Raw genomic sequence first — 21,423 nt, forward strand, 5'->3', positions numbered from 1 at the left:
GACCCCCCTCCCCACTCTCTCTCCCCCCTCCCCACTCTCTCTCCCCCCTCCCCACTCCTCACTCCCCCCTCCCCACTCTCTCTCCCCCCTCCCCACTCTCTCTCCCCCCTCCCCACTCTCTCTCCCCCTCCCCACTCTCTCTCCCCCCTCCCCACTCTCTCTCCCCCCTCCCCACTCTCTCTCCCCTTTCCCCACTCTCTCTCCCCTTTCCCACTCTCCTCTCCCCTCCTCTCTCTCTCTCTCCCCTCCTCACTATCTCTCTCCCCTCCACTCTCTCTCCTCCTCACTCTCTCTCTCTCCCCCCTCCTCACTATCTCTCTCCCCTCCTCACTATCTCTCTCTCCCCTCCTCACTCTCTCTCTCTCTCTCTCTTCTCCCCACTCTCTCTCCCCCTCCTCTCTCTCTCTCCCCTCCTCACTATCTCTCTCCCCTCACTCTCTCTCCTCCTCACTCTCTCTCTCCCCCTCCTCACTATCTCTCTCCCCTCCTCACTATCTCTCTCCCCTCCTCACTCTCTCTCTCTCTCTCTCCTCCTCACTCTCCTCCTCTCTCTCTCCCTCCCTCACTCTCTCTCTCCTCCTCTCTCTCTCTCTCCCTCCTCTCTCTCTCTCCCCTCCTCACTCTCTCTCTCTCCTCCTCACTCTCTCTCTCCCCTCTCACTCTCTCTCCCCTCCTCACACTCTCTCTCCCCTCCTCACACCTCTCCCTCCTCCCCCTCGCTCCCTCTCTCTCCTCTCCCTCGTCCCCTCTCCCTCTCTCTCTCTCTCTCCTCACTCTCTCTCTGTCCCCTTCCTCTCTCTGTCCCCTTCCTCTCCCTGTCCCCTTCCTCCCCCCTGTCCCCTTCCTCTCCCTGTCCCCTTCCTCTCCCTGTCCCCTTCCTCTCCCTGTCCCCTTCCTCCCTCTGTCCCCTTCCTCCCTCTGTCCCCTTCCTCCCTCTGTCCCCTTCCTCCCTCTGTCCCCTTCCTCCCTCTGTCTCCTTCCTCCCTCTGTCCCCTTCCTCTCCCTGTCCCCTCCTCTCCCCTCTGTCCCCTTCCTCCCTCTGTCCCCTTCCTCCTCCCGTCCCCTTCCTCTCCCTCTGTCCCCTTCCCTCCTCCCTTCCCCTTCCTCTCTCCCCACCCCCTCCTCCTCCCTCCCCTCCCCCTCCTCCTCTCCCCTCCCCCCTCCCCCCTCTCCTCCCCCCTCCCCCCTCCCCTCCCCCTCCCTCCCCCTCCCCTCCCACTCCCCCACCCCCTCCCCCCCCTCCCTCCCTCTCCCCCCCCTCCTCCCACCCCTCCCCTCCCCCTCCCCCCTCTCCCCCTCCCCCCCCACCACCCCCTCCCTCCCCCACCCCCTCACCCTCCTCCCTCCCCCCCCCCCTCCCCCTCCTCTCCCCACTCCCCCACCCCTCCTCACCCCCCCTCTCCCCCCTCACCCCTCCCTCCCTCACCCCACCCCCTCCCTCCCCCTCACCCTCTCCCTCCCCTCACCCTCTCCCCTCCACTCCCTCCCCCTCCCCTCCACCCCTCCCACCTCACCTCCACTCCCCCCTCCCCCTCCTCTCCCCCTCCTCTCTCCCCCTCCTCTTTCCCCTCCCCCTCCCTCCCCCTCCCCCCTCCCCCTCCCCTCCCTCCCCTCCTCCCTCCCTCCTCCCCTCCCCCTCACCCTCCCCCTCCCCCCTCTCCCTCCCACTCCCTCCCCCTCCTCACTCCCCTCTCCTCCCCCCTCCCCCTCTCCCCTCCCCTCCCCTCTCTCCCTCCCCCTCCCCTCCCTCCCCCCTCTCCCTCTCCCCCTCCCTCCCCCCTCCCCCTCTCCCTCCCCCTCTCCCTCTCCCCCCCCTCCCCCTCCCCCTCTCTCTCCCCCTCCTCCCCTCCCCCTCTCTCTCCCCCTCCCCTCCCCCTCTCTCTCCCCCTCCCTCCTCCTCTCTCCCTCCCCCTCCCTCGCTCCCCCCCTCCCCCCCTCTCCCCCTCCCCCTCCTCGCTCCCCCCTCCCCCCCCTCTCCCCCCTCCTCCCCCCTCCTCCTCCCCTCCCCCCCTCCCCCCCTCCCCTCCTCCCCCTCCCCCTCCCCCCCTCCCCCTCCCCCTCCCCCCCTCCCCCCCTCCCCCCTCCCCCCTCCCCCCCTCCCCCTCCCCCCCTCCCTCCACCCCTCCTCCCCCTCCCTCCTCCTCCCCCCTCCTCCTCCCCCCCTCCTCCTCCCCCCCCTCCTCCTCCCCCCCTCCTCCTCCCCCCCCTCCTCCCCCCCTCCTCCTCCCCCCCTCCTCCTCCCCCCCTCCTCCTCCCCCCCTCCTCCTCCCCCCCTCCTCCTCCTCTCCTCCTCCCCCCTCCTCCTCCCCCCCTCCTCCTCCCCCTCCTCCTCCTCCTCCCCCCCTCCTCCCCTCCTCCCCCCCCTCCTCCTCCCCCCCCCTCTCCTCCCCCCCTCCTCCTCCCCCCCTCCTCTCCCCCCTCCTCCTCCCCCCCTCCTCCTCCCCCCCTCCTCCTCCCCCCCTCCTCCTCCTCCTCCTCCTCCCCCTCCTCCCCCCCCTCCTCCTCCCCCTCCTCCTCCTCCTCCCCCCCTCCTCCCCCTCCTCCTCCTCCTCCTCCTCTCCTCCCCTCCCTCCCCCTCCCCCTCCTCTCCCCCTCCTCTCCCTCCCCTCCCTCTCTCCCTCCCCCTCCTCTCTCTCCCTCCCCCTCCTCGCTCTCTCCCTCCCCCTCCCTCTCTCCCTCCCCCCTCCTCTCACCCTCCCCCCTCCTCTCTCCCTCCTCCTCCTCTCTTCCTCCCCCTCTCTCCCTCCCCCTCTCCCCTATCGATCCTCTCTCTTACGCTAGCTAGCCTCAGCAAAACTAGGTTCAAATGTCTCCAAGGAGCTCCAGTGTCTATCTTTTATATGTTTCATTACGTCCTCGTAACATTGTGCCAGTATGTCAACATGTTCTAACTCTGCCTGGTTAATCTTCCTGCAACAAGTGTGCGAATAACATATATTTCTTCTTCATTGTACTGATTAATAAGAAACCGTGGGTAATCAGTTATGGCCTTCCTTCTTATCTCTTCCTTATACATCCATAATACAAGCCTTTTCATACCGTTAGCTCCCTACAGTCTCCTCAACTGATTTATTATATTTCTTTTCATGGCTGGTTAATGAGGTAATGTCTCCACTGCTCCAAGCCTGACTTTGCATAACAGCTACAGAATGAGTAGGAATAAGTGGATACATCGTTGAAAAGCTTAATATGCCTATTCTACCTGGTACTCCTAGATTGACATCAGCCTTCTTTATTTTCAGTACCAGTGTTTCCACAGGAACTATCGCAAAGGCCTTACTGAAATCTGAGTACACCACACCCACTGCCTTACCCTAATCAAGCTCTTTTGTCACACCCTCAAAATAAATTAGTCCATTAGATTGGCAAGACCACTCCTTCATGAACCCATATTGGCTATCTTTTATTATTTTATTTTGATTCAGATGCTAAATTTCTACATTTACATTTGTAATGGAAACTGTCTATGTAAACCACTCACATTGTAATTACACCCTCCCACCAGTGGCGGGGCTGCATATATGATAGTGTGGCGACACACCACCACTGGACATAATCCGCTCACGGCGGCACGGACAGTTTAAGCAGACGCCCCCAGCCGGGGGCCCTTTCCTCCAGCAACTTGTTTCCCGCAGGGACAGGCTGCCGGGAGCACTTCCTGTCTGGGGAGTATTTAAGTGGATGCGCGGGCTTTTCCAGTTTCCTTTTGCCATGAGGTAGAATAAAAGCAGTTGTGTTTTACTAGCTCTGGTCTCGACTCCCACGTTTGCTGCGGTATCTCAACAATAGTACCAAAGAATAATAAGTGGTACCTGGTTTAAGGAATGCGGGTGATCAGCAACAGCCTTGGAATTAAACGTTTTGTTTTGAACTTGATTTGTGACTGGGATCTTTCTTACAGGTGTGTTTTCTACTCTCTGTGCTGTACCAAAGAAAGAAGGCTTCCTTGGACTGTATAAAGGTAACGGAGCTATGATGGTCAGGATCTTTCCTTATGGCGCCATTCAGTTCACTGCGTTTGACCGATACAGAAAGGTAAAGTTCGTTGAATCAATAGAATTGATATTAACAATGTTATGAAAATATGAAATCTTTAATAAATTATGCTATTAACTGAATTTGTCCCCCTTTTCACATGCTATACAAGTACAATTTGTGGGCAATCATTTCTGTTCTGTAACTTGCAGACCTGGAGCAATTAGGTCATATATCCTAGTGCATCAGAACAATTAGCTATAACTGAACACCGAGTTATGGGAGATTGCCTCGCGGCATGCCGAGTGTGTGTTTTGGCAGGGATTAGGAAGGATTTTGAGTAGTTAGAATTGTGAATAAAAGAATCTTCGCTTTGTTTTGTACAGCTTTTGATCGGCAAACTAGGCATATCCGGGCACATTCACCGATTAATGGCTGGATCAATGGCAGGTAATTTGTTTTCTTCTGAATTCTAGATAAATTTCCGGTGTAGCTGGTGTAAAGAACACTTAAGAAATTGCCAAAAATTACAAACATGCTTTTTATGAATGGTAGAAGTTTGTAATGAGTATGATAAGAATCAAATGATGTCATTATTTAAATATTCTTAATTGGCTGGTGTTGCCATTTGGACCATACTTCTTTTCGCCCATTGTGCTACCCAACCTGACTGACACTGGCTCTACATCCTCCAATGCATTATATTTAAAATCCCCCACTGGCTCTACATAATTTTTTATTATTCATTTGCGGGATGTGGGCATCGCTGGTAAGGCCAGCATTTATTGCCCATCCCTTGTTGCCATGAGAAGGTGGTGGTGAGCCGCCTTGAACCGCTGCAGTCCGTGTGGTGATGGTACTCCCACAGTGCTGTTAGGTAGGGAGTTCCAGGATTTTGACCCAGCGACAATGAAGGATTGGTGATATATTTCCGAGTCAGGATGGTGTGTGACTTGGAGGTGGTGGTGTTCCCATGCGCCTGCTGCCCTTGTCCTTCTAGGTGGAAGAGGTCGTGGGTTTAGGAAGTGCTGTCGAAGAAGCCTTGGCGAGTTGCTGCAGTGCATCTTGTAGCTGGTACACACTGCAGCCATGGTACGCCGGTGGTGGAGGGAGTGAATGTTTAAGGTAGTGGATGGGGTGCCGATCAAGTGGGCTGCTTTGTCCTGGATGATGTCGAGCTTCTTGAGTGTTGTTGGAGCTGCACATATTCAGGCAAGTGGAGAGTATTCCATCACACTCCTGACTTGTGCCTTGTAGATGGTGGAAAGGCTTTGGGGAGTCAGGAGGTGAGTCACTCGCCGCAGAATACCTAGCCTCTGACCTGCTCTTGTGGCCACAGTATTTATTTGGCTGGTCCAGTTAAGCTTCTGGTCAATGGTGACCCCCAGGATGTTGATGGTGGGGGATTTGGCAATGGTAATGTCGTTGCAAGGCAAGGGGCGGTGGTTAGACTCTCTTTTGTTGGAAATCTTGACAACATTGATTAAATCTTAGTCAGGGAAAAGGACATCAATCAGATGCCAGTATTTGAAACAAGCGTGCATCCAAGATGTCGTCTTGTTTGGTGGCCGGGAGATTGTGTTGGTGATGATCAGACTGTGCTCAGCGCATTTCCTCAGGAGCGGAAGGCCGTTGTGGCTGTAATTCCCAGCGGCATGTTTGCCAATTTCCCAGCGAGTGGCAATCTTAGTGTCACCAGGCGAGCATTGATACTTTTGGGAAAGTTCTCAAGTTTCAATGCAAAGACACCACTGGCCTCACAACGTTCCTCTTTGGACCGGCCATGTCATAGAGATATGACCAAATGACGACACTTGTATTTGTATGTGTAGCCACTGGAAGTGTACAGAATTGTGGGAAATCTGCCTATTTTACAAGAAATTGTTTTTAATGTATGGAAAGGTTTTGTTGTGGCTCAAAGTGTAACTGCACTAACATTGCAGAAGCATGACAGGGCCTCCCTAGTTTGATTTTGATTTACTTCTAGTTCTTTCTGCAAACATTAAGTCGTGTTGTTTTACAGGGATGACTGCAGTGATATGTACCTATCCACTTGACATGATTCGAGCACGTCTGGCATTCCAGGTGAAGGGAGAGCACAGGTATGCTGGAATCATTGATGCTTTCAGGGTCATTTATACACAGGTGTGTATTGCATCTTTCTGTTACACTGTATGAGAAACTAGCCGGATGAGCTATATTGGAGAGTTGTAATTGGTCAAATACTGAGATTGTAGTAGATTTGATTTTACTAAACTGCTGTTTAATATTTAGATGACTGAAGTATAGAGCATAGTTTGCAGCTTTCTGTGTTTAAACCTCAATTACATGGTAGTAAAAGGACCTGGGATTCACCCTCGTTTTCCTCAGCTTTTTCCTTAGCTTCCCCCTCCCTTAAAACTCTAGAATCTATCTCCTCCCTGAGTAAGATGAAATGAGGTAGCCAGTGTAGAATGCTTACTAAATAAATTGAAATGTCTTGTAATTTGACTTTCCAAGTGGAAATCTTGCTGACTTTACATTTAACTACTCAACAAGGCAAAGGGGAAGTATGGAATGAGAAAAGGCCATGTTTTAAATTTGTTCTCAGGATCTGGGCACCACTAGTAAGACAGTACTATTTGCCCCTTCCTCGTTCTCGGAAGGCACTGGTGGACTTCCTCCTTTAGTCACTGCAGTGCCTGCGATGATGGTGTTGCCAGTGCTGTTAGACGGGGAATTCTAGGATTCTCACCTAGTGACGATCAAGGAATGACAATCTGGGCTGGATTCTGCTCCCATTAACGGGTTAGCAGTTAACATGACTCCATTGCTAACACACTGCACTTTCCTCCTGAAGCTTTCCTTGCGTATGCAGGGCGCGTTCGGAGCAGTAATTCCGCTCCTGATGGGTTTATCGCCGTTGTGAAGGTGGGAAATTAAAAGCTGCAGATTAAAACACTACTGCCATTTAAAAGGACGCAGGTTCTTTGACAGAACAGCAAACAGCAGTGGCCATAATATCAGACAGGCCAATCCCTGTGCCTGAATGGTGAGGCCCAAGGCACCCCCGATATTGGGCCTCAGGCCTCATTTCCATGAGCCAGAGTAAGAGGTAGCTCGCGCTTGGGTCACAGCTCCGAGTGCTGCTCACCGAGGTCACGGCTCCGAGTGCTGCTCACCAAGGTCACGGCTCCGAGTGCTGCTCACCGAGGCCACGGCTCCGAGTGCTGCTCACCGAGGTCACGGCTCCGAGTGCTGCTCACCGAGGTCACGGCTCCGAGTGCTGCTCACCGAGGTCACGGCTCCGAGTGCTGCTCACCGAGGTCACGGCTCCGAGTGCTGCTCACCGAGGTCACGGCTCCGAGTGCTGCTCACCGAGGTCACGGCTCCGAGTGCTGCTCACCGAGGTCACGGCTCCGAGTGCTGCTCACCGAGGTCACGGCTCCGAGTGCTGCTCACCGAGGTCACGGCTCCGAGTGCTGCTCACCGAGGTCACGGCTCCGAGTGCTGCTCACCGAGGTCACGGCTCCGAGTGCTGCTCACCGAGGTCACGGCTCCGAGTGCTGCTCACCGAGGCCACGGCTCCGAGTGCTGCTCACCGAGGCCACGGCTCCGAGTGCTGCTCACCGAGGCCACGGCTCCGAGTGCTGCTCACCGAGGTCACGGCTCCGAGTGCTGCTCACCGAGGTCACGGCTCCGAGTGCTGCTCACCGAGGTCACGGCTCCGAGTGCTGCTCACCGAGGTCACGGCTCCGAGTGCTGCTCACCGAGGTCACGGCTCCGAGTGCTGCTCACCGAGGTCACGGCTCCGAGTGCTGCTCACCGAGGTCACGGCTCCGAGTGCTGCTCCCTGGAGCCACTGCTCCCTGGGATCACTCGCACTCCACACCTGTCTCTAAAACCTGGACATCAGCTCGTCGATACTCCATGTTGACGCCACCCTGTCTATGTCAACTTCATCTCACCACGGGACATCTGACTTTAACTCTGGACTCCCTCCTATTGTCGCCTCTCTGTTCCCCATTTATTACCAGGACATACCTATCCTAATCTTGAGATGTAACTTGAGTTTCCTTGTGTCCATTCGGGTGTGTTTTGGCTGACGCTCCGGACCCGAGCCCATCACTTCTATTTCTCTTTTTTTCTTCTTTTCCCTTTACCCCTCCTAGGCCCCTCTCTCCTGTCGTCATGCCTCCATCGTCAACTCTCTCGAGTACTCTGCCCTCCAAATCCCTACCCCAACCCTTCAGCACTCCTCAACCTTCCTACTCTCCTGCCACCTACAGGCTTGACTCGCTCTTAGATAAGCCTACAGCTTCCCTCTGTGACTCTTGGCATTCTTCGAAGGGCCCATTGAGGCACTCCTTATGAGCAGCAACCCCAACTGCCCAATCCTACTCTCTCGCCGACATTCCCACCCAGCGTGCCCGCTGGGGCTAATCTTGCCAATCTCCTCCCTGTCCCGCTCACCCCTCCCAGTGCTGACCCTGTGGATTCTGCCAGTGGATCAGCTATTACCGCCCCTCCCTCCAGGATGTCCATTCACTTTTGAATAAGGCCCTTGCCATCCAGGAGCTTATTGTGGATGATTGCATCGACATCATGCCCTTGATGGAAACTTGGCTAATGGGTGATGACACCTCCCCCCCCCTTAATAAAACTTTCTCGCCTGGCTATACCTTCCACCGCTTTCCCTGCTCAAACTGCCACGGTGGCAGTGTGGCTCTCATCACCAAATCACACCTTTGTCTGTCCCCCTACTCCTCTGGCACCTTCTCCTTTGAGCATCTCACCTTGTTCCACCCTTCTCTCCTCTCATTAAAAATCCTCATTCTCTACCGCACACCCAAGTACCAGGCCAAGTTTCTCACCGAGATATCTTCACTGCTTTCCTCCCTCAGCCTCTGCACCGAACGACTTCTCATCCTCGGAGATTTCAACCTCCATCTCAACTCATCATGCTTCTCTCCTCTGAGTTCACTAGCCTCCTATCCTCCCTTAATTTCTCCCTCCATATAAACTCCCCTACCCACGTTCGTGGCCACCCCCTCAACCTTCCCATCTCACGTGGCCTCGCTACCCCCATCATGTCAGTCACAGATAAGGCAAAAACAAAATAATGCCAATGCTGGAAATCTGAAATAAAAGCAGAAAATGCTGGAAATACTCAGCAGGTCAGGCAACATCCATGGTGAGAAAAACAGAGTTAACGTCAGAACTGGAAAAAGTTAGAGATGTAACAGGTTTTAAGCAAGGAAGGGGGAGGGGAGGAAAAAACTAAAGGGAAGGTCTGTGATAGGGTGGAAGGTAGGAGAGATTAAATGACAAAAGGGATGATGGTGCGAGGCAAAAGGAAATAGTAATGGGACAAGTAAAGAAACAAAAGATGGGTCTAGAGGAGGTGTAAATGGGAATGGCAGAACCATTATCAACAGCTGCAGTCCGAAAAAAATGGGGGCAGAGATTATGATCTGAAATTGATGAACTCAATGTTTGGTTAAGAGATAGGAGACAGGGATAATGGTTATGTACTCCATTTGGCAGGATGTGATTAGTGGTGTCCCCCAGGGATTTGTACTAGGCCTCAACGTTTCACTATATTTATAACTGACTTGGAGGAAGCAATAGAGAGCCGAAAGTTCAAGTTTGCTGACAGCACAGTCTCGATTGGAGCAGAAAGTTGCAAAAGGACATTGATAGATTAAGTGAGTGGGCAAAACTTCAATGTAGGGGGCATGATTAAGAAGTTTGCAGATGATACAAAAATTGGCAATGTGATTGATAGTGAGGAGGAAGCTGTAGATTGCAGGAAGATATCAATGGACTGGTCAGGTGGGCAGAAAAGTGGCAAATGGAATTCAATCCAGAGAAATGTGATGTAATGCATTTGGGGAGGGCTAACAAGGCAAGGGAATACACAATAAATGGTAGGACACTGAGAAATGTAGAGGAGCAGAGGGACCTTGGAGTGCATGTCCACAGATCCCTGAAGGTAGCAGGACAGGTAGATAAGGTGGTTAAGAAGGCATCTTTTCCTTTATTAGCTGAGACATAGAATATAAGAGCAGAGTGGTTATGCTAGAACTGTATAAAAAAAACTAGTTAGGTCGCAGCTAGAGTACTACAGTTCTGGTCACCACATTACAGGATTGCACTAGAGAGGTACAGAGGAGATTTGCGAGGATGTTGCCTAGACTGGAGCATTTTAGCTATGAGGAAAGATTGGATAGGCTGGTGTTGTTTTCTTTGGAACAGAGGAGGCTGAGGGGAGACTTAATTGAGGTGTATAACATTGAGGGGCCTAGATAGAGTGGATAGGAAGGACCTATTTCCCTTAGCAGAGAGGCCAATAACCAGGGGGCATAGATTTAAAGTAATTGGTAGAAGGATTAGCGGGGAGAGGACAACTTTTTTCACCCAGAGGGTGCTGGGGGTCTGGAACTCACTGCCTGAAAGGGTGGTAGAGGCAGAAACCTGCATCACATTTAAAAACTACTTGGATATGCACTTGAAGTGTCGTAACCTACAAGGCTACGGACCAAGAGCTGGAAAGTGGGATTAGGCTGGATAGCTCTTTTTAGCTGGCACAGACACGATGGGCCGAATGGCCTCCTTCAGTGATGTAAATTTCTATGATTCTAATGTTGAGTCCGGAGGCTGTGAAGTGCCTAATTGAAAAATGAGTTGTTGTTCCTCATGCTTACGTTGAGCTTCATTGGAACAGTGTAGGAAGCCGAGGTCAGAATGGGAGTGGGGCGGAGAATTAAAATGACAAGTGACCGGAAGCTCGGGGTCATGCTTGCGGACTGAACGGAGGTGTTCCGCAAAGCGGTCACCCAAACTGCGTTTGGTCTCCCCAGTGTAGAGGAGACCGCATCGTAAGCAGCGAATAAATTGCTGTTTCACCTGGAAGGAGTGTTAGGGGCTCCGGACTGTGGGAAGGGAGGAGGTAAAAGGGCAGGTGTTGCATTTCCTGTGCTTGCATGGGAAGATGCCGTGGGAAGGGGAGGGGGAGTTGGGGGTGATTGAAGAGTGGACCAGGGTGTCGCGGAGGGAACAGTCCCTTTGGAATGCTGAGAGGAGAGGGAAAGATGTGTTTGGTGGTGGGATCACACTGGAGGTGGCGGAAATGGCGGTGGATGATCTGTTGAATGTGGAGGCTGGTGGGGTGGAAGGTGAGGACAAGGGGAACCCTATCGTGGTTCTCGGAAGGAGGGGAAAGGGGTGGGAGCAGAAGTGTGGGAAATGGAACGGACACGGTCGAGGGCCGTGTCAACCATGGTGGAAGAGAATCTTTGGTTGAGGAAAAGGGAGACATATCGGAAGCACTAGTATGGAAGGTGGCATCGTCAGAACAGATGAGACGGAGATGGAGAAACTGGGAGAATGGAATAGAGTTCATTCATAAAGCGGGGTGGGTGGAAGTGTAGTCAAGGTAGCTGTGGGAGTCAGTGGGCTTATAGTGGATATTGGTCGATAGCCTATCCCCAGAAATGGAGACAGAGAAGTCGAGGAAGGGAAAAGTTGGAGATAGACCATGTGAAGGCAAGGGAAGGGTGGAGATTGGAAGCAAAGTTAATGAAATTTTCCAGTTCAGGGTGAGAGCAGGAAACGGCACTGATACAGTCATCAATGTACAGATGAGGCAATCTCTGATCACTTCCTTGTAACACTCTCCACCCACATCCTCCTTCCACCTCCCAACCCGACTTCCTTCTATATACCCCCTTGGAAAAAACTCTCCTCCAAGTCACTTACAACACCATTTTCAAAATCCCAACTGTCTAGCCTTTGGCCCTCCATTCACCACAACATTTCTGCAGCCACCAATCTGCTCAACCACACCTTCACCTCCAACTTTGAAGACCGTGTCCCCATTAAAACCATTGCTCACTCTTGCCCTGGCCGTTTCCCCTGGTACAGCCCTTAACTTCGCTCCCTTAAGTCCAAGGGACGCAGACCTGAACATTTACGGCAGACAACTGGTTTAGCCATTCACCGCCAGATCTGGCTGGACCACATCAAGCACTATCGGGTCCTGCTCTCCTCGGCCAAAACTGCTCACTATCCCAGGATCATCCTGGAATGCAAAGATAGCCCCCGGCTTCTCGTCTCCACTAGGAACCGTTTTTTTTAAACCACCCTCCCCTGCCACCTCCACTCTCACCTCCAACAACAAACGCGAGAAGCTCATAGACTTCCTTGTCACTAAGATTGAGACCATCCGATCAACTGCCTCTGCCACTTCGCTTCCTTCCCCTAGCCCACCGGGCCAAACCTCCCCTAAGGTTCCCCTGCCTTAGCCCTGAACTCGCATCTCTCTCTAGTTTCTCTATTATCTCTGCTCTTCCGAGCTCATCTTGTCCATGAGACCCACCTCCTGCTCCCTTGACTGTTGTTAACCAGTGATAGTAAAGGCTGTAACCCACAGTCTGCTGTTGGAGTGTTAACCTCCTGCTCCCTGGAACCTATCCCAACCAGACTGCTGGCCACCCAACTTCCCTTCCTGGGCCCCATGTGAGCTGATGTTAATAGTTCTCTCTCCTCACGTACTGTCTCCCTCCCCTTAAAATCTGCCATCATCACCCCTCTCCTCAAAAGACCCACCCTTGAACTCTCTGTCCTTGCAAGCTACCGCCCCATCTTCAACCTCCCTCTCCTCTCCAAAGTCATTGAACGTGTTGTTGCCTTCCAGTAGGACTCAGTACTAGGTCCCCTGCTTTTTGTGGTATATACAATCAATGATTTAGGCTTCAATATAGGGGCATGATTAAGAAGTTTGCAGATGATACAAAAATTGGCCGTGTGGTTGATAGTGAGGAAGAAAGCTGTAGACTGCAGAAAGATATCAATGGACTGGTCAGGTGGGCAGAAAAATGGCAAATGGAATTCAATCCGGAGAGGTGTGAGGTAAAGCATTTGGGGAGGGCTAACAAGGCAAGGGAATAAACAATAAATGGTAGGACACTGCGAAGTGTAGAGGAACAAAGGGACCTTGGAGTGCATGTCCACAGATCCCTGAAGGTAGCAGGACAGGTAGATAAGGTGGTTAAGAAGGCATACGGGATATTTTCCTTTATTAGCCGAGGCATAGAATATAAGAGCAGGGGGGGTTATGCTTGAACTGTATAAAACACTAGCTGGGCCTCAGCTAGAGTACTGCGTACAGTTCTGGTCACCACATTACAGGAAAGATGTGATTGCACCAGAGAGGGTACAGAGGAAATTTAGAAGGATGTTGCCAGGACTGGAGAATTTTAGCTATGAGGAAAGATTGGATAGGCTGGGGCTGTTTTCTTTGGAACAGAGGAGGCTGAGGGGAGACATGATTGAGGTGTATAAAATTATGAGGGGCCTAGATAGAGTGGATAGGAAGGACCTATTTCCCTTAGCAGAGAGGTCAATAACCAGGGGGCATAGATTTAAAATAATTGGTAGAAGGATTAGAGGGGATTTGAGGAGAACTTTTTTCACCCAGAAGGTGGTGGGGGTCTGGAACTCACTGCCTGAAAGGGTGGTAGAGGCAGAAACCCTCATCACATTTAAAAAGTACTTGGATATGCACTTGAAGTGCCGTAACCTACAGTGCTATGGACCTAGAGCTGGAAAGTGGGATTAGGCTGGATAGCTCTTTTTCGGCCGGCACAGACACGATGGGCCGAATGGCCTCCTTCTGTGCTGTAAATTTCTATAATTCTATGGAATCTGGGACCATCTTTCCCACAACTCCATGTTTGACTCAATCCAGCCAGGTGCCATAGCACTAAAACCGCTCTTATCAAAATCACAAATGACATCCTATGTGACTGTGACCATGGTAAACTATCCCTCCTCGTTCTTCTCGACCTGTCTGCAGCCCTCGACACTGTTGACCACTCCATCCTCCTCCAATGCCTCTCTTGTCCAGCTGAGTGGGACTGTCCTCACCTGGTTCCATTCTTATCTCGCCAGTCATCGGCAGGGAATCACCTGCAATGGGTTCTCTTCTCGCACCGTTATCTCTGGAGCAATGTTCCCCTGAAGGTGCACGGCCGCGCATCATTCACGAGGTCCCGCGCAGGCCACTCACCAGCTGCTGCCACTGGAAGAGATACTGCGCATGTGCGACCGCACAGCAACTTTAAAGGGACCACGCATGGAAAAAAATTAGAGGGTACATTACTCTGGAGTCCCTCCTGTTTCCCATCTACATGCTGCTCCTCGGCGACATCATCTGAAAACACAATGCCAGGTTCCACATGTACACTATGACACCCAGCTTTACCTCACCACCACCTCTCTCAACCCCACCACTGTCTGATTTATCAGACTGTTTTTCTGACATCCAGTACTGGATGAGCAGAAATTTCCTCCAGTTAAATATTGGGAAGACCTAAGCCATTGTCTTCGGTCCCCACCACAAACTTTGTTCCCTAGCCACCGACTCCATCCCTCTCCCTGGCAACTGTCTGAGGCTGAACCAGACCGTTTGCAACCTTGGTGTATTTGACCCCAAGATGAGCTTCTGACCACATATCTGCTCCATCACCAAGGCCGCCTATTTCCACCTCCGCAACACTGCCCCGCCTCAGCTTATCTGCTGCTGAAACCCTCATCCATGCCTTTGTTACCTCCAGACTTGGCTATTCCAATGCTCTCCTGGCCGGCCTCTCCATCTTCCACCCTTCATAAACTTGAGCTCATCCAAAACTCTGCTGTCTGTATCCTAACTCGCACCAAGTCCCATCACCCCTGTGCTCACTGACCTACATTGGCTCTCAGTCCGGCAACACCTCGATTGTAAAATTCTCATCCTTGTTTTCGGATCCCTTCATGGCTTCACCCCTCCCTATCTCTGTAACCTCCTTCAGCCCTACAAACCTCTGAGATATCTTTGCTCCTCCAATTCTGGCCTCTTGCACATCCCCAATTTCAATCGCTCCACCATTGGTGGCTGTGCCATCAGTTGCCTCGGCCCTAAGCTCTGGAGTTCCCTCCCTAAACCTCTCCGCCTCTCTACCTCTCCTCCTTTAAGACGCTCCTTAAAATCTACCTCTTTAACCAACCTTTTGGTCATCTGTCCTAATATCTCCTTACGTGGATTGGTGTCAAATTTTGTTTGGTAATTGCTCCTGTGAAGTGCCTTGAGATATTTTACTACATTAAAGGCGCTATATAAAAACAAGTTGTTGTAGCTGTTGTCACCGCTCCCCGGGGTCACTGCTCCCTGCGGAGGTTGCATGTCTGATACTGCAACCCTGTTGTAGCAGGTGGTGAAATGCTGAGATGTTCTGAGACTCAAACCCGTTGCTTAGAGAGCTGCTGCTGCTGGGTTCATGGAGTCAGTCCACTGTTTTCTTGTAAAATTGTGGCTATTTGATGATTACATAAGTTTATTCATGTTCCAAATCTTGGTGTTTTTCTCTTGTTTATAAGGAAGGAGGATTTCGCGGGTTTTATCGAGGCCTGACTCCGACTATCATTGGCATGGCTCCTTATGCAGGTATTCTACAGGCTCAAGGAAGATCTACTTTTTTCATTTGTGCTTCCTGTTTGTTGGCTGCAGTGACATTTAATAATATATTTCAGTAAGGCTAATGTAAGGACTAAGGGCAATGGTGCGTTTAAAAACTGCCCACCCCATCTTGCCACTTTCACTTCTAATATCAAGCGTGAGGACTATGGACTTCCTCATCTCAAAGATTAAACATCCACAGAGCTAACTCATGTGCCACCCGCCTCACTCTCACTGCAGTTTTCTCCCGCACCCTCTGTTATGGGCCCTAATCCTGTCCCTTCAGTCCCCCCTCCTGTCCATATCTCGCTTTGATCAAAAAAGTCAGTAGGTAATTGCAGTATTTTCTGTTTTTGTTTCGGATATGCAGCATTTGCAGATTTTGTTCTTCCAGACATTTACTTTGCATTATTAAATATTAATTTCAGGAATTTCGTTCTTCACTTTTGGCACCTTGAAGAGTATTGGCCTCAGTCAGGCTCCTGGCGTGCTCGGAAGACCTTCCTCTGACAATCCCAATGTATTGGTTTTAAAAGCCCACGTGAACTTGCTGTGTGGTGGAATAGCAGGAGCGATTGCTCAAACAGTATCGTAAGTGTTCATCTGCACAATACAGCGGGGGGAGGGGGGAGCTGGGCCATGCCAATTCTGCTTCACTGAAAGTAGAAGTTTTCATAGTAGAAAATTGGTTAAAAAAATTGAGTTGTATTTTAGATTTTACTAGCCCCACTTTCATCCAAGTTGCAAGTAGTTGAAACAGGTTATCTGTTTGTAATAAATTCCCCTGATCAGATTATAACAGATTCAGCTGCTCCGATTCCAGCAGCTTCCCCTGATCCGATTGCAACAAGATGCAGTGACAGGACACAGTGGAACACAGGAACAGGAGGAGGCCATTCAGCCCCTTGAGCCTGTACCGCCATTCAGTGAGATCATGGCTGGTCTGTATCTTAACACCATCTACCCATCTTGGTTCCGTAACTTTTAATACTCTTGCCTAACAAAAATCAACAATCTCAGTTTTGAAATTTTCATTTGATCCCCAGCCTCAACAGCCTTTGAGGGAGAGAGTTCCAGATTTCCTCTACGTTTGTGTGAAGAAATGTTTCCTGACATCACCCCTGAACGGCCTAGCTCTAATTTTAAGGTTATGCCCCATTGTTCTGGACTCCCCCATTAATGGAAATAGTTTCTCTTCATCTATCCTCTCAACTTCTTTAATCATCTTAAACACCTCAATTAGATCACCCCTTAATCTTCTATATTCAGGGGATTACAAACCTAGTCTATGCAATCTGTCCTCATAATTTAACAATATTAGCCCCGGTATCGTTCTGGTGAATCTGTGCTGAACTCGCTCCAAGGCCAATATATCCTTCCTGAGGTGCGGTGCCCAGAACTTAATGCAGCACTCCAGATGGGATCTAACCAGCACTTTATACAACTGTAGCATTACTTTCTCCCCTTTGTATTCCAGCCTTCTTGAGATAAAGGCCTTCATTCCATTAGCCTTTTAAATTATTTTTTGTACCTGTCCACTAGCTTTTAGTAATTTGTGTACTTAGACCCATAAATCTCTCTGCTCATCCACAGTTCCTAGCTTTTTACCATTTAGAAAATACTCTGATCTATTTTTCTTGGGTCCAAAGTGGATGACCTCACATTTTCCCCACATTGAACTTCACCTGCTGCAGTTTTACCCACTCACTTAATCTATCAATGCCCCTTTGCAACATTCTGCTCCCATCTACACTATTAGGGGTACAGTAGCATAATGGTTATGTTACTGGACTAGTAATCCAGAGGCCTGGACTAATGATCTGGAGACGTGAGTTCAAATCCCACCACAGCAGCTGGTGACCGTAAACATCCATCTTTTAGGGAAGGAAATCTGCCGTCCTTACCTGATCTGGCCTATGTGACTCCAGACCCACAGCAATGTGGTTCATACATAACTGCCCTCTGAAATGGCCTGGCAAGCGACTCAGTTGTACTAAACTGCTACAAAGAAGCATGGACTGCAGCGGTTCAAGAAGGCGGCTCACCACCATCTTCTCAACAGCAATTAGGGATGGACAATAAATGCCGTGAACGAATAAAAAAAAAAAAAGCATTTACTGTGTCACCTAAGTTAGTGTTATCAGCAAATTTGGATGTACGGCTCTCTCTTCCTTCATCCAAGGCATTGATAAATAGAGAAAAGCTAGAGCCCCAGTACAGGTCCTTGGGGAACACCACTAGTCACATCCTGCCAATTGGAGTACACACCTATTATCCCTACTCTCTGTAGGTGGACTCCAGGCAAAAATTCACACAAAATGGGGAAAACTGATAGTGTACAAGTAGGAACATAGGAACAGGAGTAGGCCATTCAGCCCCTCGAGCCTGTTCCGCCATTCAATGAGATAATGGCTGATTTGCGAGCTAACTCTATATATGTGCCTTTGGCCCATATCCCTTAATACCTATGGTTAACAAAAAGCTATCAATCTCAGATTTTAAATTAACAATTGATCTAGCAGCAATTGCCATTTGCAGAAGAGAGTTCCAAACTTCTACCACCCTTTGTGTGTAGAAGTGTTGCCTAATTTCATTCCTGAAAGGTCTGGCTCTAATTTTTTGACTCTGTCCCCAGTCCCAGAATCCCCAACCAACGGAAATAGTTTATCTCTATCTACCCTATCTGTTCCCCTTAATATCTTGAAAACTTCAATCAGATCACCCCTTAACCTTCTAAATTCTAGGGAATACAACCCTAATTTGTGTAACCTCTCCTCTTATCTTAACCCATGGAGTCCGGGTATCATTCTGGTAAACCTACGCTGCACTCCCTCCAAGGCCAGTATATCCTTCCTACGGTGTGGTGCCCAGAACTGCTCAGTACTCCAGGTGTGGTCTAACCAGGGCTTTGTACAGCTGCAGCATAACTTCTACCCCCTTGTACTCTAGTCCTCCAGATATAAAGGCCAGCATTCCATTAGCCTTTTTGATTATTTTCTGTACCTGTTCATGACATTTTAATGATCTATGTACCTGAACCCCCCAAGTCTCTTTGGACATCCACTGTTTTTAGCTTTTCTCCATTTAGAAAGTACCCTGTTCTATCCTTTTTAGGTCCAAAGTGGATGACCTCACCTTTGCTTACATTGAAATCCATTTGCCACAGTTTTGCCCATTCACTTAATCTATCAATATCCCTTTGTAATTTTATGCTTTCATCTACACTGCTTACAATGCCGATTATCTGTGTGCCATCGGCAAATTTGGATATATGACTTTCTATGCCAGCATCTAAGTCGTTAATAAATATTATAAAACTTTTTCATAATCAGCGGAAATATTTGCTGCTGTAACATATTTGCAGGGAGTGTGTTGAATTTCTCTTTGCGTTGTAGATACCCACTGGATGTGGCTCGGAGGCGAATGCAGTTAGGCTCCATTCTGACTGATGCTGATAAATGTGTGTAAGTACAATGTGTAGGTGTACAAAGGGGTTTCACGTCATGACGGGAATGTGGCGTGACAAGCTTCACATACTGCAAACACACTCAAATCAGTGACTGAAAGACTTTGAGTACTACAAGCTAACAGCTGAGCAGTTACACTGTGCAATTTTTGGGTCCAAATGCAAGAGAGAGGAATCAGAATTTTAAAAAAATACTAGAAAGGATCACCAAAAGCAAAAAGGAATATTCAATCAAAATCTGAGAATGCAGCCTCATTGGCCAGGCCGGGGCTCCAATACCCACTCATTTGGGTTCACGGTGTCAGCATATTTATGGAGGCCAGCACAAGAATTTGGGGGTGAGAGCTATTTAAATAAATTCATCAGATTCATCTATTTAGTTGACCTCCTTTGTCTGATCGCCTCTATTTCACAAGATGAGATGATCAGAATTAGGTGAGATTCAGACCTAGGCCCTGTTACGCAGATGCCATCCTGCCTTCTGTCCACTGCCCATTGTCCACTGCCAATTGACCACTGCCCATTGACACTTGCCCACTGCCCATTGACCACTGTCCACTACCCCTTGACCACTGCCCAGTGACCTGGGAGTTAGTCTCTCTCTCTCTGGGGATTGCATGTATTAGATTAAAATTGTTAACTAACATTAATCTATACAAAGGTTTCTCAATGGTCATAATCACCTGGTTAATTCAGAGAGAAAACATTACATTGTTTGTGACACTGATGTGTTTACACAGGGAGTACTTCCCTTGTTAATCTTTTTTTCTCCATTAGAACGATGTGTAAGACTCTGAAATATGTCTACGAGACGCACGGGATACAGAAGGGCCTGTACCGGGGGCTCACTCTCAATTACATCCGCTGTATCCCCTCTCAGGCCGTGGCATTCACCACCTACGAGCTCATGAGACAAGCTCTTCATCTCAACTGAGGACATTGCAGGATCTTACCCGGACTATTGAATTCATCGTCAGAATTCTGTGACTGTTAATCATGAGGACATTTCCCCGTGGTGACTGCTCGGATCAGATGTGGACATTAAACCATTATTTATTTAATGGAGTAATTGATTGTGATTAGGGTTGAAAGTCAGCATGAGTGTGTTTTGTGTTTTAAGGTATCTGGAAATGATTGCTGTCTTCTGCCCCACCCCCGCCCACTTTTTTCACTCGGCTAGGTATCAAATTCAGCCCCTGTACCCCGCTGTGAGGGGAGAAAGATGAGGTTAACATGGGCAAACAAATTAACCCAACAGTGGCCACAAATGGTTTTCTATTACTTTATGTCTGAATATTTTATCATCAATCCATTCAGTCTTATTTAATCATGTCTACAGACACAGCTTCTTGATATGAGCTTTCTGTCACAGCCTCGATCAAATATTTGGTGAATGCTCACTTTTAAATGCTGTAATGATGGTAATCTCCAGCAATGGTTGCTGCAGTAAATCTTTGTGAATATTTGTGGAAATGTCCTTGAAATTGACTCTGCACAGTGAGTAATTGTTCTGGCCAATTCCTTCTCCTCTGGATGGTGACAGTAATCTTCCAGATTTTGATGTAAATTTCTTCAGAATGTCATGGTGTTATCAAATGGAAAATCATTGCATTTTATAATTCTGTTCTGCTTGTACCAAACCTTCAGTGTGTTGTGCAGAAATCATGATCGCCACTGGCTACTATTCCTCTGCCCAAATGGCTCCCCAGTCCACTGCAGGGCCACACATGCTGCCACCTCCAGATTTCCATCGGTCTGCTTGTGTGGAGGGTCAATATCGAAAGGAACTTGTCATATAGAATGACATAGCATGCACAGCACAGAAACAGGCCATTCGGCCCAACTGGTCTATGCCGGTGTCTACCTACTTCACCTCGTCCAGTTAGCATATCCTGCTACGACGATAGCAAAATACTGCAGATGCTGGAAATCCGAAATAACAACAGAAATAGCATATCCTGCTGTTCCTTTCTCCCTCGTGTTTATCTAGCTTCCACTAAACTGCATCTGCCATTTGCCTCAACCAGTCCATGTAGGGGTTACCAACCCTCCGGGATTGTCCTGGAGTCTTCAGGAATTAAAGGTTAACTCCCAGGACACTGCTGTGAGCAACCCCGGGAGAAAAATCATAGGGGCATTAAAAATGATTTAGTTTGTTTCCTTTTCCTTTTCCTTGAACACTTGTTTATTAGTTACAAAAATGTTGGAGATGGGAGAAAAGGCTGTTTGACTGACAGGCAAGAATCACCCAATTTGGTAACGAAGAGTCTGATTGCTTTCCAGTTGGCGTGGCGCTGAGAGAATGGCCGTATCGCGCGACTAATGGTGGGACCGTAGCGGCGGGGTGATCGTAGCCAGGAGGTCGTGTGATGAAACCTCCAGGAGTATGTCAAACCAGAACTGGGAGCCTTTCTGGACACAGAGCTTGGGAGACGGAGCTTGGTGGATAGCAATCGGAGTGGAAGCTGAGAATTTGGTGATAGTGGGAATTTGGTGGAGAGAAGGA

General features: G+C 49.7%; 1 protein-coding gene across 1 annotated transcript in view; it reads left to right on the forward strand.

Annotated features, from left to right (window-relative positions):
- slc25a16 (solute carrier family 25 member 16) overlaps positions 1-21,073 on the forward strand; it is a 225,375-nt gene extending 204,302 nt beyond the window's left edge. Inside the window, exons 4-10 of the mRNA XM_085995033.1 lie at positions 3,902-4,035; positions 4,362-4,425; positions 5,999-6,120; positions 15,373-15,439; positions 15,880-16,042; positions 18,847-18,915; positions 19,695-21,073. Coding sequence (XP_085851159.1) covers positions 3,902-4,035; positions 4,362-4,425; positions 5,999-6,120; positions 15,373-15,439; positions 15,880-16,042; positions 18,847-18,915; positions 19,695-19,851 — 776 coding nt within the window. The 3' untranslated portion in view covers positions 19,852-21,073. The remainder of the gene's footprint in view (positions 1-3,901; positions 4,036-4,361; positions 4,426-5,998; positions 6,121-15,372; positions 15,440-15,879; positions 16,043-18,846; positions 18,916-19,694) is intronic.
- The last annotated feature ends 350 nt before the right edge of the window (positions 21,074-21,423 follow it).

Source organism: Somniosus microcephalus, chromosome 8, assembly GCF_052327205.1.
Source record: "Somniosus microcephalus isolate GS21.2 chromosome 8, FLI_Smic_1.0, whole genome shotgun sequence".
NCBI lineage: Eukaryota > Metazoa > Chordata > Chondrichthyes > Squaliformes > Somniosidae > Somniosus > Somniosus microcephalus.